This window comes from Urocitellus parryii, chromosome 7 (genome assembly GCF_045843805.1).
Source record: "Urocitellus parryii isolate mUroPar1 chromosome 7, mUroPar1.hap1, whole genome shotgun sequence".
NCBI classification, from domain to species: domain Eukaryota; kingdom Metazoa; phylum Chordata; class Mammalia; order Rodentia; family Sciuridae; genus Urocitellus; species Urocitellus parryii.
The window spans coordinates 61,663,273-61,680,374 of NC_135537.1; the positions used below are offsets into that span (position 1 = coordinate 61,663,273).

The 17,102-nt window shown below is 37.2% G+C and overlaps 1 protein-coding gene across 1 annotated transcript in view; it reads right to left on the reverse strand.

Annotated features, from left to right (window-relative positions):
- The window catches only part of Tox (thymocyte selection associated high mobility group box), a 297,744-nt gene that overhangs the window by 12,805 nt on the left and 267,837 nt on the right, over positions 1 to 17,102 (reverse strand). The window contains exon 6 of the mRNA XM_026390809.2: positions 6,007 to 6,087. Coding sequence (XP_026246594.1) covers positions 6,007 to 6,087 — 81 coding nt within the window. The remainder of the gene's footprint in view (positions 1 to 6,006; positions 6,088 to 17,102) is intronic.

The following is a 17,102-nucleotide window of genomic DNA, read 5'->3' on the forward strand; positions in this document are numbered from 1 at the left end:
TAATGTGTAAAAATTGCCTAAGTCAGGAATCCCCACCCTTGTAATCACATATAGGGTTCAAAAGACCATTTCAATTAAGAAACCCTTAGAGATGAATATATTTCTGTTTACATTTAGATAATTTCTTATTTTTATAAAGAGATGAAAGGATGATGTAAAAATTATTTTTAATGTTAGCTTTTAAATTTCTTTATATCAAAGTAGTTTTAGTTTAGTTTTTTTTTTTTTTTTGAGGTGGGGTACTGGGGATTGAACTCAGGGGCACGCAACAAATGAGCCACATCCCCAGCCCTATTTTGTATTTTATTTAGAGACAGGGTCTCATTGAGTTGCTTAGCACCTCACTTTTGCTGAGGTTGGCTTTGAACTCTCAAATCAAATCCTCCTGCCTCAGCCTCCAGAGCCACTGGGAATACAGTTGTGTTCCACTGAGCCCAGCTATACAAAGTAGTTTTGAAGCCAAATTAAAAATACGACCCAGCTAAATTTTCAATGATACACAAATCTTTTCCTACTCCTTTGCACACCTATAATGCTAAAAATAAAATTAACAAGAATTGCTTACATTTATTAAGCGCTTCCTGTGTTCAAAATCCTGAACTACAGAGTTCATCATTAAATATTTAAAATTTTATTTTATTGTGGTAAGAATACTTAACATGAGATCTATCCTCTTAAATTTTTAGGTGGGCAAAAATTGATTGTTTACTAGGATACAAGAGATCTCTAGAGCTAATTCATCTGGATTAGATGAGACTTTAGGCCTTTTGATTAGCAGCACCCCATTTCCACCCCAGCCTAGTGCAACCACCATTCCACTTTTTGAATTTCTACATTTGATTATTTTAGATACATCACAGAAGTGGAATTGTGTAGCACTTGTCTTTGTGCAAATGACTTATTTCATTTAGTGCAACGTCCTCAAGTGAACCATGTAGTTTATATAGATTTTCTTATTTTATCCTCCTGGAAATTCTATGACATCGATGGTGCCTTCTCTGTTTAACACTTGAGCAAGTTGAGTCATGGAACATCTAAGCAACCCAATGAAAACATGGAGTTAGAAAGTAGAAAACCTGGAATTTGAACCCAGATTCCTTCATCCCTAGTGGCTCCAGACTTTTCTGTCTTCTGAGCACTCTCCCAGTTTGACAGTGGTGGTTCTTTTTGAGGTCCTCTAATATGGCTCCCTTAAACCCATACAGCCAAACTCTAGATAGGGCAGAAGGGTGGGAGGGGAAGGGAGGGGGCAGGGGGTTAGCAAGGATGGTGGAATGTGATGGACATCATTATCCAAAGTACATGTATGAAGACACGAATTGATGTCAACCTACTTCATATATAACCAGAGATACGAAAAATTGTGCTGTATATGTGTACAAAGAATTGTAATACATTCTGCTGTATTTTTTAAAAAAAACCATACAGAAATGTGGAGCTTGAGGGTACCTCAGAGACCTTCAACTCTCATTTATAAGCTTCTGCTTTTATATTTTTTAAGGAAAGAAATTTTTTAGTACAACAATTCCAGATTTCAGCAATGCCCCGATCTGATTAATGCTTCTAGTTTGAAATGGAACCTACAGCGAGAAAATGGACTTCGAGTCATCTCTGTCTTATGTCTAATTTCCACTGCTGGTTTGAGCACCCTCTCTATTTTGCGGGTTTAATAAACTTGAATTCTCTCTTCTCTGCTACTACCTTTTCATCTTTGATATTTTAGCAATTATTTTCCCTTTCTCACCTCTCCCTTTACTAACTTACAGAGTGTAAAATTGGGTAAGTTATTCTGGGGTCCACCTAACTCTGTTTGCAAGACTCCATGCTCCTGTTGATGGGTAATTGCAGCATGCTGGAACAGTGGGGAGTAGCCCAACTGGGCATTTCTGTCACTGGTTCCACATGACCAGGTGAAGCAGCCACTCTTCTGGGACAAGGTGGTACAAAGTAGTGGCTTCCAAACCCTTTGCAGGGCCAGATTCCCTGAAGGTCTCTGGTTAGTCTCTAGATGCAGTGATGTGGTGTGACAGCTACGAGTACACAGCCTGCTGGGGACCGGGGCCTTGTTTAAGCCAGGGTGGTTATACTCTAAACTATTCATATGTAAAAGGAGGCACAGAATTTTATCAGAGAGAATAAGAGACACCAGTTCTAAGGATGCAAATATTTGACAATTGCTCAGGTAGAGAAAAGCCTAGAACCTTTGGACCAGGACACTGAGGAGTCTGAGTCCTCATCCTACCACTAGTGTTCTTTCCTCACCATGGGCAAGCTATTTAGTCTCTACCCAGAGAGAGCAGGGCTCTATCCTACTGAGCAGGACAGTTGTGGTGGAAACCGAATCTACACAAAAAGCCTAGCACAGTGTAGGGCCCTGAGAGGCTCCCCAGTAGCAGGATGCCATTTGTATTTGTGATCTTACGGTGAAAAAAATTTCAATCCAACAATTTGCTGATGATATGTATGAATGTGTCACTTGAAAGTACAAAGATGAGAATATTCATTTATTTTTTGGAGGGGAGAGGGAGGTAGATTTCAAGTTTACTCAAGCCTGGGGTCATGTTAATGAATATGCTGTATTAGATGGCATATCATACAAGTAAACTAAAGAATTAATGACTGAAAGGGGCGGAGAGCATTGTTAATCCCATGACAGCTTCAGGTTCTGGAAGAAGCAGCTAATTTTAGAGTACAGCTTCAAACTTCTAAGTATCAAGAAACATTCCACTAGAATCTCTCCTACCCATCTATGTCTCTCAGCACCTAGCCATCAGCCTGACATGGAACAGGTGTTGAGCACCCTGTGCTGGATGCAAAGCACATCCCAGAGAGGAAGCAGCAGACCCTGATGTGACTGCAAATGACCAAGATCTACTGGCCTAGGAATGAAAAGTCTTATTTGGCAAAATGAATGCATTGCAGAGAAAACAGATTCCAAAATATGCAACTCTGGAGGGGTAAACCAAAGTTGCTGGGAAGAACCTTCAAAAACAAACACAGCATTCTAGTTAAAACAGTTTTTCATGGGCAAGAATGACCTTTGAAGAGAGAATGATTTTGGGGAAATGGGGTTTGGCAGATGTAGCAGGGCCCATCAGAAAGACCAAGAATAGGACTTGGGTCACACCTCTGGGGCGCCCCCCCCCCCGACAAAAAGAAAAGGAAGAAGGGCCAAGGAGTGGTTTAGATCAATGCCAACTTCATCACTGTGTCTCTGTTTACCTGAGTGCTACTCTTCCTCTTTAGTGAAATGTTGGGAATCAAACCTACTTCAAGGAGTAAGGCAAGAGTATTAAGGGAACTCCTGCACATAAAGTGATCCTTTAAAAATGTCCACCTGTTCATGCCATTCCCTACTGAAATCCACTCAGTGGCTTCCCTTCCAAGTGAGAATAAACTCTGGTTCCTTTTACCATCCTGCAAGACCTTTGTGAAGGGCTCTTGTCCACCTTCCCAGGTTCATCTCTATCCATGCTTCTGATCACTTAGCTCTGGAAATACTGATCTCCTCTTAACTCAGAGAGATGTTTTGCACCCCAAGTCTTTGCACTTGCTGAAGAGCTGCCTGTTTTACTTTCCCCTTAGTCTCTCTTTTTCTGCAAACTCCTGTCCTCCTTGGATCCCCAATTTCAATGTTACCTCTTCCAAGAAACTATTGCAAACCCCGCCCAGCAGATCCTTTGCTTTATGCCCTTAGGTTCTAAAATACCTTGATTATTTATTAGTTTAAATTTTCACTATTGGTCTCTCAATATAACCAAAAGTTTTTAATGTCTAGGGAATGAATTTGCTGGTTCACCATTGCATCTTCTGAACCTGGCAAAGATCACATGCCCAGAAAAAAATTTACCAAATAAATAATGAATTAGTTGACAAATTTTTTAAAAAAAATTAACAGAGAGCCTGGCTGTCACATGTGATTCCTTAGAATTTTAACTATTATATTACGAAGAATTTTCTCTTTGCTGCTTGCTTTAAGACTTTTGGAATAGGGAAATAATTTAAAACATGGTTAAAAAACCTATAATGTAGAAAAATATATGTTTAGATATGAATGGCTATTATTTTTGCCTAGTCACAACTAAAATGGAAAAGAAATGAATTTTTATATATGTACCATATGCTTTGGGAGGGTAGCTTGGTACATTTTCTGTAGATGTGTAGAAGGTTATACAGCAAATACCTGCTCACATACAGCATCAAGAGAGTCATTTTTTCCCAACCTGGAAAAGTGATTGTAACTTTCCTTCAATTTGTATACCATAATAGATAGTTGTACATAAATAGAGATTCAACAGCTCTAGCAAAATCCCCACTGCCAAAGAGAAGAAAAATGTCAGAGTAAGCTGTAAAAAAAGTGCTTGGTTTCTTAAATGTAGAAACGGCAATTCGCAGCATTTATATAAATTGCCATATACTGGGGGTTGCAGCTCTGAGGCTGAATAGTGAGAAAAGTTGCAGCTAAGAGCAAATCTGAGGACACTTGTTTTGGAAGTAAGGCTTAGTCAGTACTATAGCATTCTGGCAATCTGCATGTCATTAACCAGAGTGCTTTGTATTGGGACTGGAACTTCCTGTATTGATTTTCTCATGTGTTAACATGCTCTGAAACTCTATTTAAAATGTTCAAAAAGAAACTTATCTTGGATGAGATAGAGAGAATTCATTTTTTTCCAAGTCTCCTTTATATTTGGTCCATCGATCTGTAGCAATATCAATATGAGTAATGACTGGAAGGATCCAACATTTGCTTATTTTTTGTTATAATTTTATGTGCATTCCGTGTATTATATTTATGTATATTTATCCACCAAATTTTGTTATGAGTTTATGTACGTTCTGTGAATTATATATGTATATTTATATGTACATACATATACATCTATATGTATGTGTATATATATGTATATACACACACACATATTTTGGTGTGTACACACACACATACACACACACACACACACACCAAAATGTGAAATGGTATCAGTAGAAAATATAAACAGCTTCAAAAAGAGTTAGATGAATTAGCAATGGTGAGCTCTAGCCTGAGACAATGCAAGAGAGTTAGAAGGTTAAATCATGAATACTAAGTTTTCTCACAGTGTCATATTTTAAAAGTGGAATAGGCAGTAGAATTAGACCAACACTACTGAAATTCCTTATTTGTATTTTGCCCTCTTTCGTATTTTTTCTGCATCAATCAATTCAGCATATATTTTCCTTAAAAAGAAGCTACTTTATATAATTATTTTAGAGTTGTTAGAATGGGAATGGATATTTGTGGATGAAAAAAAGGAAGTATTTCATGCGTGAATGAGATGAAGTCCAGAGCCCCAGGGTCACAACGAACAAATTAACAGCCAAGTCCAGACTTGAGCTGACACAGTGCCAAATCCTTCTAGACTCAACCCAGTCTTTCTGTGGTCACTTCCTTGAGGATTCTTCGAGGGGAAAATGCACTTTTAATAACACGAGACCAAACTGAGCTGAATTCTTGAGTATTTCCAAGAGCAGGATTCGGTGTGTAAGATATTCTGAAGGACAAAACATTTTTAAGTGATGTTTTTATTTTCAAACAAAATGATGTGATTTATTTCTTTCCCTCATGGCCAGCTTTTTTTCTTTAATCATGATGCAATGAGGCTGGAACTTAAAATAGTTGGCATCTCCTCAGTAAAGGCCAATGGGAAGGAGGGAGGTGATTTAAGAGTTGGGTATGGAGAAATGGAAAGTTGGTTCAGGATTAAGAATGTATCACGATTACTCTACCAAACCAAAAGTTCATGCGTGGACAGCTTTTTATGAAAAGCCAAGAGGGTGATGCTCTGATCTTTTAGTGATGAACAAATATTTCCATAACTTATAGCTTTGTTTAGGATGGTATTTTTTTCCCAACAAAGAAGACTGTGCAGAATGCTAGAGTGATCTTTTATATTTTTAAATGACTATCAAAGTCTGCACGGAGATGGCCACAATCCGTCACAATACCACACAATTGCACGTTACCTTGGATACAAGGCTGGCTCTGTATGCTGCAAGTTGCTTCAGATACTCCTTCTTTGCAGCCTCGGTTTTCTTTTTATAGACCTGTGACAACAACAAAGAGTCTTAAATTAGAAAGTGCATCTGCTTTTGTTTTCAGAGACATACAATACAGAATGATAATTGCACACACATACATATAATTATATAATAATATATATCTCCCTGAAGATAGTGTTTTCCCATGGAAACAAATTTGAAAGATCAGAAGTAGACAAGATAAGAAGATTAACAATGTTAAAATTTTACATTTTACATAATGCACATGAAAGGACTTTATCTGGGTTACTTTGAGAACAGAAGTAGTTGGCTTCGATAGATAATATTGATGAAGGTTCCCAAGGAAACCACACCTGAATAAATAATGTATTCATATTTATATGATGGGCAGACAATTCCACAGTGCTGTCATATCCTAATATTTATGTTCCATGCTAAATACAAAAACAAAGAGAAATAAAAAATGACATATCATGTTCAATAAGCCAATCAAAGGACATGCAATAGAGTTTGCAGTTGCATCATTAGTTTAAGATTTTTAGCATTGAGGTTCTATTTTCAAAGACTCCAGGAGTCAGGGGTCACAGTCAAGAACACATGTGGGAGTGGAAGGGGACCCCCAGTAGCTGAGGACCACATGTATGCCAGGCTTGCATAGGTCATATCCCTTTCAACAAAACCGCTGGAAGACAAGGATCTGTGGACACCTCATTCTGAAAAGACAACAATAGTCTAAAATGAATTTCCGTTTACACGAGTTTTCAGTTTTGAGAGGAAATCATCTTGAAAATAAAAGTAAAATCATCCAAAATTGGGCCAAAGAATGGAAAAAGGATTTGCTTGCATGCTAACGGTCACATTGCTAAATTAAACAGAGAGGGCTCGTTAGATTGCAGAGTGAAAGATGGGCCCAGTGAACACACGTGGTCATCTGCCATTAAGCTTGATTTTTTCAAGGTTTTAGACTCTATGTTTGGCCATCTTTTGAAATGAGCCCCCCAAAGAACAAAAAATTTTTCAACATTGGCTGTGGAAACGAAAATGTGCTTTCCTTGATATGACCATTTTAAATTTCCCACATCTTGAATTTTACAGCAGGGCACAAGACTTTCATACTGCTCAGCTCAAAACCAGACACTGGTTCGTATTGAAAAGTGGCTTTAGAATTCCTCAGAGTATTTTAAATATAAATTATGTCTAGAGACCAAATATCTGCTAGCTGGCAGGAGAGGTCAATTTCTGGTTTCTAATGATGACTGTGGGTTGCTGAGCCCAGTCTCCAACTGCAAAATTCAAAATGTGAGAAAAATTATTTACTCACGAATATTTTAATTACAGCAGATCATTTTATTTAAGGTAAACAAATGACTAACCTTGTCAACAGAATTATAATGAGACTCTATGAAATGAATGTGCTAATTATTCTCCTGTAGGTAGGCCTTTAGGCTTGACTTTTACACTTGGCATTTTGGGGTAATAAAGCCAATTTTAAAAAGCCTCAAGAATTAGTGCAATATTAATCATATGATCATTTGCCCTCACTACTAAATAGGAAGCAAAAGAAGAAACTTTAAAAATTCTATTTAAGAGTTTTGAATTTTTTAAAGTGAAAAGGCAATAAATCTTTTGAGTCCAGTACAGAAGTATTTCAAAATTACAAGAATATTCTAAATTATTGAACTGACTTATTGGAATTCTCATTCAAATCCCTTTTTGAAAATTTACCCAAGAAAACAGAGAAATGCTAGGGTGGAGCAAATGGTTTGAACCATACTCCATATCTCTTTCATTTGTTGTTTTTAAACAAAAAATAGTAGAAATCTTGAGAGACTTCTGTTTATAATTTTTCCTTAAACCTCTTTCCCAGACACAATTTATAATTAATGACCTCAAACTGACAAAGTTTACATTTAGTTTTAAAACCTTAAAACTGTTCTGAGAGGGTTTTCCTCCCACACAGATAGAAATACTATTGAGGACCTGGAAGGAAATATTTAGTAAATATATCTTTGATGGTAATACACATTTGTGTACCTTACAGAGTTGTATCATGTTTTTATTAATAGGCTATACCAGGTGACCCCATCAGTTAATTGGGGTTTAGCTTCCAAAGGTAAACAGAACACACTTTGGTTGTCAGCAGCGCCCAAAGTGTCATTTCTTAGTAGCAGCAGATAAGATGATATTGCCAGATGGCCTGATTCTAGCATCTCTCATCTTTCTTTCATTGAGTTTCTATTGAAACAGCAACAGTGTTTCTACGATGCTATCCTTTCATGGGGCTCCTGGCAGTTAACATTTCACAAAGTGTTAACTTTCCTGAAATTTGTTGATTAACAACCAGGGGAGAAAGGTGGTAACTCCATGCTTTTCAGGCTGAACATGTGCCCTGCTTTCACTCCAGGATCGATGTTGTTATGGGATACCTGACTAGCATTCAGAGTTCTCTGTTTTCTATAAATGGCTCCCTATTGGCTATTGATGATTGGCTATGTTGGGATCATCGTGTAAGTGCCTAAATGCCACTTTAGAAAAGAGTAAACTCATCACGTCACATTACATTGGATTAATGGATCCACTCTTTCCTGAATAGCTGCAGATGTTCAGAGGGAGAATTCAAAGGGGGGTCATTTCAGGAGGTATATTTCTGTAATTGTGTTTAAAGGGGAGTAGTCCAGATCAGAATTGAAATCCGAGGTGGTCTACACCACAATAATCAGAACCTCCACCTTTGAGAACTACCTAATGACTCCAATATACTACTCACTGTGTATCTCTCCTGATGTTACCTTTTAAAATTGGACAAGGATGTTGTTTGAATTTTATATTTAATGGAATTGTTCAAAGAGCTCAAATATAAGAGAATGATACTAGTATGTAAGAGTTACAGACACACAAGCTAAGTGGGGGAAATTCTTATTTTAGAACATATTTAAAAATTTTTTTCAGTAAAATGTTCCCCCCAAATGTTTCAAATCTCCCAAATGGAGAAAGTGCTCTATTTGAAGACACCACTAAGCTTGCAGGATTGCATTTGGCAATGAATGACCACTGCAATGATCAAGTGCACAAACCTAACCTATGAGGATGGGTTTGATTTATGTCAAAGTTAAGTTTCAGAAAGAAACAGTCTCTCTCTCTCAGGGAAAGACAAATATTTTAAAGGTATGTGATTCATACAGTAAATATTAGTACTCAGTTGAGCTACAAAATGGCTTCCAAATGGTCCACAGCTGTTTGAAATAAAGTGCAAAGTTGGCCAGATGAGGATTTAAAAATCATAATACATCATTTATCATTTTCCCCCAGCTCATCCAAACACTTTTGAATTCATCCTGCCCTAACTTAGTTATACGCTGTGGTTTGTTATTCCAAGAAAGCAACCATATCCTATTTAAGGATTGCATCTCAGTGGTTAAACTAAAACATATATAATGGCTAAACTAAAACATACGTAGATACACATCAAATGGCAACTTTAGAGAATCTAAATCCTGTTCGAGTGACCCAGTGATTCACCAAGTCATTTTTAAAATGCACTAAATACCAGCATGCACATGTTTTTATAGGCTGACGATCTCTAATTAAAATCAGCAGTTCCTCATTGATGAGGAAAACAGACTTAAACAGAAAAAAAAATATTATACAATTTGTCCTTTCATTATTTCACTTCCTTCTCCTTCCCCAAACAAACAATCCATCCAACTCATACAAAAAAGCAACATCTTACAAATACCATTGAATTCTTTTTTACTTCTTTTCTGTTCTGGCTCTTAATCTCTACTAGTGGTTTATTTCGACAGTTATTATAGTCATAAGCAAAAAAGTGTAAAATTCTTCCAATTCTGGATTCTGTTCAAACACTGTAGAAAAACCTATTTTTTTTTTCAGTTTGGTTAAATTCTAATGTGATTTTCACAACAATTACCTATTTTAAAGGAAATGATTAGCAACATTGTTAAGTATAAAGAGGGATAATTTAATCACAATTCCCTGCTATGCTTTGGAAATTTAGAGTATATACCTTTGGCTAAGGCTGTTATTGTTTAGGTCAGCTGCAACAAGTACATCTGTGTTGATATAGTGCTTAGCCCTTCACTGTGGTTAAATTTCCACCTTATGTTATTTGCTTGGCATTTTCTTAAAGACTCCAAATCAAGAATTTTTGCAAAGTTGCATTCAGAGGATAGGAAACAGGTAGTGTTTAAAAATGGGTTAAAAAAAATCTTGCCATTGATCACTTTTGAGGACTTTTAATCCTAAAGGGTCTCAATAATATTGGTATGATCTGTTTCTGGGATGGTAGGAAACAGAAGCATGCTCCTAGCCTTAAAAAATGACTATAATTCATATCTGCTGATTTATTAAATGAGGATGACTAGGTAGGTATGACGTTGTTTAATTAATTTTAGCCAGTGGATTGAGTATCTGTTATGTTCCTACTATGTTGCAAGGTACTGAAGCTATGGAATAAAAAATGTATTTAAAAATTGTCTTGACTGCATTTTTTTGTGTGTATGTGTCAGCCACTATATATGTACACACACACATGTATAATCTTCAATTCTCTCAATAACAATGTTGCATTGGTTGGGCACAATGGTGTACACTTATAATCCCAGCAACTTGGGAGGCTGAGGCAGGAGGATCACAAGTTCCAGATCAGCCTCAGCAATTTAGTGAGGAACCTCAGTAACTCAGCAAAAGGCCCTGTCTCAAAATAAAATAAATGAATAAATAAAAAGGAGTGGGGATGTAATTCAGTGGTAAAGCACCCCTGGATTCAATCCTCAGTTCCCCATCTACCCCCACAAATGAATGATGTTACATTGGTATTATCATGCCCATTTTACAGATAAGAAAGCTCATACTAGAATGAATAACCAATTTACCCAATATCTTAAAGCCTGTATGTGGCAGGCAATACCATGGTGGGAATCCAAGAAATCTGGCAAAAATACACATCCATCTTTGTTTGCTCAGTGGCTCTGCCTACTGGTGAGAACTCTCTTTGATGCCTCTGTCAGGTACACAATCACAGGGTCCTGTATCTTGTTTACTGCTGAAGCCCCAGCATGCAAGGACGTCTTTGGTTCATAATAGGTGCTCATGAAATGTAGTCATGCAACACTAAACAACAAGGTATGGTCTAAGAAATGGACCATTGGGTGATATTTTAGTATGGGGACATTATGGAATGCACTTAAACAAACTAAGACAACAATATCTCTAGGCAATATAATTTTATGGGACCATCGTCAATTATGCAGTGCATGACTATTTATTGAGTGTATAATCCCTTGAAAAGGATTTTTCTGTTTTGAATCAGCATTAGCATGAGCGCCAAGGACAAATTGCTAAATTGCATCTTCTAAGAGAAGATACATCCATGGAAATAAGAGGTTTGATGGACTGATATATAACCCACCCCAAACATTGTTGCACATAATACATAAATCACAACAGACTTGAATGAGAATCATGTTGGAGTTATCTCCCTTCATTTGAAATTCATGTAAACTCTCAAAGGAAATATCTATTCCAGCAGTGTATATGGAGTAGTGGCTCAGTGGTAGACCACTTGTCTGGCATGCATGAGGCACTGGGTTCAATTCTCAGTACCGCACAGAAATAAAATAAAGGTCCATTGACAACTAAAAAATATTTTTAAAAAGGCACTAAATATGTTTGTACCCATAATGGTAAACAATAACCACAATGATGTACCAATACTTATGTATAGGTGATTATCTGAATTTAAGAAATAAAATATGCTCACCATGTCATGTTATACACTTTAATTTTTGAGTTTCAAATTGATGAAGATGAACGTCACTTACATGCTACAATTTTTCAATGAACAATTGTTTTACCTATCCTTTCCTCCTAGCCTTAAAAGAATGGAGAAACTAAATGTGTGTGAACCGTCTAGTGCAACAGGATTTTCCTTAACCTTAAGTATTGTTGACATAAAATCCAAATTTTATCATAAGATAAGGGGGGAAAAAACCCAGCAGCATTTATGTAGTGGGTGTTTGAGCACCAGTGAGGAGTAAATGATTTGATTCTGTGGGCTCAGAGGATTTGTCAGCTGCCTCCTAAGTATAATTCTGGCTCTTCATATTCCTGCTGCTTCTAATTTAGCAGGACAGGCTCATAATTGAAGCAAATTAACTATTTACACTTGCCACTTCTACTAGGAAAGAGGACGCAGCGGCAGGGAAGAATGAGTAGGAAATTACATTCTTCCCACTTGTGTCAGATCTGCCCTTATATAAACACATTAACAGTAATTTCATGAGGCGTCAAACATAGGAATAAATACTGAGAGATAAAATAATGAGGTGCTGCTATTGAGCTGAACTGCTGTGGCTAATATCCTTGGATATGAATTATGCATCCTGAAAGAAGGCATATGTTATAGCACTCAGAAGGTTCCACCGCAAGTGATATCTGCTCATTAGGCTCTGCATCTCCAGGTAGATCCACTCCCTTCTTTTAGGATAGGACCAGCATTTACAGAAATACCTTCTCTCAGTCCCTGTGGGCTTGGTGTTCCCCAAAGCACCACACTCTGAATAGGCTTTCCACTCCGTTTTTAGCTTAACAGCATGTTTATTTAGCTCTTTGGCTGCAGCTTTAAAGCCATTTAATGTAATGTAAACAAGAACATTTTGTTTGTAATTTGCTAAATGTCTCACAGCCCAACTGTGTCTCCAATTAGGAACTTAAGGTTCATTTAGTAATTTACATCTGGTTCTGATTTAAGATGACTTTCTGGGGCTAGAAAGGACTCAGGAACCCTTGATTGCTCTTTGGACCAAAACTGTTCTGCTTCCAGGATGAACTGCCTTTTTAATTTTGTCAGGTTTGATTTGTGCTATATTGTCACCGTGGAACCCAGGTCCTAGCCTAGTATGACCAGAATCTGAAAACTCAGAAGCCACAGAGGTATATAAGAAATTTAGCTGGAATATCATTAAAAAAAATATGCTAAGGGTGGCTGAAACTCCAAGAAGCCTAAATACAAAGGGCGTGATATTGTTAACTTATTCTTTTTCTTTCTCTGTAGGTTCCAGTCAGTGGAAGATAAGTAGCAAAGACCAACATCACAGCATTATTTGTGTTTTATTCCCCTTTCTCCATCTGGTGCCTTTTAAACAACTTGGTATGCTTCTGAAATGGGCTCCTCATTGTCTTAGGAGTCATTAGCATTTAAAACCCCCGGTTGGAATCCCAAACACAATTCTCTTTCCATTCCAGATTCAGCACCATCTTCCAAAGTATTAAAATGGAGAGATCTCTGATATGTAGAGTTTGTTCAGTGGCTTTGGTAGGAATGATTCATGAGGGAGGTTTTGTGTTCCTGGAGGATTTTTATCGCTTCTTTCAGCTTCCTTTTGATTTCTCTTCTTTTGAAAGATTCTTTGCAGAAACCAAAGTACATATAGTTTCTCACCCGAATTGGATTCTGAAAAATCAAGATCTGCAGCGGCTTATTCCTGCCTATCCTCCACAACGAGGAGGAGAGGGTGCTGGGAACACATGGCCTCTCTATTAGTCATGTTCCCTCTGGCTGTCAAAAAAACATTCAGTTGTAATCCCACTAATAACTGTTTTTCCTTAAATATTGTAATTTCCTGAGCCCCCCTCCCCCCAAAAAAAGTCATCAATAATTTTTTTCCCTTTTGCCCGGTTTGTGTTTATATTTGTAGCTATTCGTAATTGAGGGCTATTATGACAACAGGATTTTCAAACAATTGTGGCACGTGAGATCTTAGCCTTCTACCCCAGCCAGCTGCCTACACAATGATGAAAACACCATGTGGGTTTGTTCTGTAACATGCATGTTTGTCCAAAATTATGAGGTTTAATACTAAGCCTCTAATCTTCTCTAAGAATATTCCTTTAAAAATACATAGCAGTGTGCATGCTCCCCGATTTGAATATTAAATGAGAATAAAACACAATTAATTTAAGTCTGAAACAGATATTATGGTATGTTGGCACCATGAGTCAACATAAAAGGAGAGAACAGGTGGTAATAGAGCATAATAACACTTTGGGATGTTTTGCTGAAATTTCCTGGTTGCCCAAATGTGCCTTTGAGGGAGGCTTGTTTGCTTTGCTGGCAACTCTTGCAGACTGTTGGGGACTGCTGCAGAGAGGTGGCCGGTCTGATGCAACATGCTCTCTTTTGTAAGCAGCGTCAGATTTCATGCAGTTGACCCTCCTTTGCTTGTCCCTGGGATGGGCCTGTATCTTGTGTGTGTCATAAACCAAACCTTTTAGCATAATCTGCAGTCTTTCTTCTTTATTAAGCAAGATCATCTTTTATGAGGAAGGAACAGGCTATGTCAAATCCCTATTAAGTCAAAGGAGCATCAGGCTTGGGGATAAACCATCTTAGGGTGACCCAAATTGCTCCCAATACCTTTTTTTTGGTAACTCTCAAATAAGTATTCAAATTTTAAAACATTTACTTTTTATATGAAACAAAACATGGAGTTATTGCTTTCAAAGTATGTTCCCAAACAATCTTGGTTGAACTTTTGTTAGCAATTGGATTTTGATTCTGAGATTGTTTTATAATACTTAATGAATTATATAGGTCACCTATATGCAATTTCATCCTTCATCTATAAAAATGAATTCTCCCCCAACTATTTACATGAAGAGAGATCCCAAAGGTAGACTGATTGTGAGTTACCTTACTAATTTAGAAAAAAAATATAAGAGAAAAAAGGGAAAACATTTGTCATTATATATATGCCATTAAAAATCATAATTGTGATCCTGTCTACGTTAGAAAGGCTTGGCCTCAATTTTGAAAACTAGAATAGGAGAATGAGAATAATTTCTCTTTTTAACATCACAGTTGTTCTTTGGGTCAATCTCATGTTCTTTGGGTCTGTAAACACCTTATATGGTCAGACAGAAAGGATGTGGGATATGATCTTAATGTTCTCCTCTTTCTATCTTAGCTATTTTTATTTATTTTTTGTGGTACTAGGGATTGAACTCAGGACTTTGCTTTTCTAGGCAAATGCTCTACCGAGGAGCCTCCTTCTTGCTATATAAAAAACAAAAAGCCATATTACAATGGACTTGGTGGGAAGAAATCCACTGATTTATGTAAACTGCATTAAGGAACTATCTGCTTTTTATCATATGAACATTATTCTTTTCCACCAGAAACAACAGGTACTTCTTTTTTAATATCAGTAATATAAAGGACCAATCCTAGACTAGTCAAGACCTTCACCAATCTTCCTCTTTGAAAACCACTGATCCTGAATGTGGGAAATAATTAGAAAGACTGGGATCAGAAAGCTAGAAGTAAGATGAATGTTAGTAGAGGTGACTGACATTCCTTAAAAGAAGGCTTCTGACAAAAGTAGAAGCTAATGTAGCACCAAGGAGCCTGGGAACAATATTCCTCATTCAGTCACCAAATCTTGGGTAGGAAAGAGGGGATGAGCAGGAAATCATGCCTATCTTTTCATGAACAAGAGTTGCTGCATGCAGTCCTTAGGGAGGGAAGTTGCTTTCTGGAAGCTTCTTTCAGGAAATTCAATCTCAAAAAGGAAAAAAAAAAAGTTTAAGTGTACTGAAGCTGAGTGCATATCCAAGAATACACAGAGGGGTTACTGGAGCAGAGAGAGAGGTGTGTCCTTACACATGACTTCATGGGTAAGACAGGGAGGCACTAATGTGGAATGATTCAAGAGGGACAGAGTTGGGATTCCGGGTTCCCATGCACTTAGTTTATCATTCAGCAATGCTCTACTAAAGGAGGACTGAAGTCTCTCTGTACAATTCCTCCTTGATTCAAGTCCAAAAGCCACTGGGAACCATATCTCAGAATTTGGGAGCAGAAAAGCAAATTGATCTGAGTTAGAATAGAAACCAGCTCTAAAATCCTGAAACAACTATATTAGGTTTTAATTAGAATCACACAACACAATATCAACTATCCTATTAACAGGGAGATGGATATTTTAATTCAGTACACAGAAAGTTTCAGTGGTGTGTTCTCCATCCTTGAAGATGGCTCTTACAGCACAGTGCTCCTAGGGCAGGGGCCTGTACTCTCCAATGAAGGCATCCCTTCAGACTGGTAGTCTTGGAACAAACAGAAGACAGAAGATAGCTTTGACACAGGAGAAGGAAGCCAAAGGACCAGGTTGTATGTTTCCTTAGCAACTGGTTTAATCATTATGATTATTATTGATTACAAAGAGTTCATCAGGAAAAGAACTGAAAGTTAAGTGACAAGTTCTAGTCATAGTAATTTCATGTATCACTCATGTAATCTTACACAAAATTTCAATACAATAGGACTTGTTCTCTGCCATATCTCCTGTGTCTAAAATAATGCCTGGAAAATAAGTGCTCAGCAAATATGTCTTCATAAACCAATGCATTTAATTTACTGGGCTCCATTTCATAGTCTGCAAAATTTGAATACCCATGAGTATTGAAGAGAGCAAATGAGATAATGAATAAAAGGGCTTAATAAAACCCTAAATATTATAGATAGTGATTCTTCTAGATGCATAAATAGGTTTGACATTTTCTAGTTTTTTTTTTTTACCTACTTTTCAGGACATGGTGAAGAGAGTTAAGTGTCTCTATCAATAACCAAATATGATCATTAATGCAACTCAGTATTTTGCAATGCACAAAGTACATCTGCATAGTCATTCCAAAGACTTATTTTAATGATCATGCTTATTTAGTGTTTTCTTTTTGACAATAAGTGTCCACATAGTGATAATGCACATCTAGTTCCTGGTTTTGATGTAGAGTATCAAAATGGCTTATTTGTTAGTGTGGCTATATCTGTTCACTGAACTCTCATTCTGTCTCTATGATCCTGCATCCACTTTAAGTTCTTTTGAGCTACTTGTGCTGTTGCCACCATGTGTCATTTGGTCCTCAGTTACACTATGACAATCCACAAGAGAAGGAAAAGGCTGGCATCTGGTCCCAGTTAACACAACCTAGAAATGTGGTATAAATAAATATGGGGGGTTGAATAACACCATAGAGGTCTT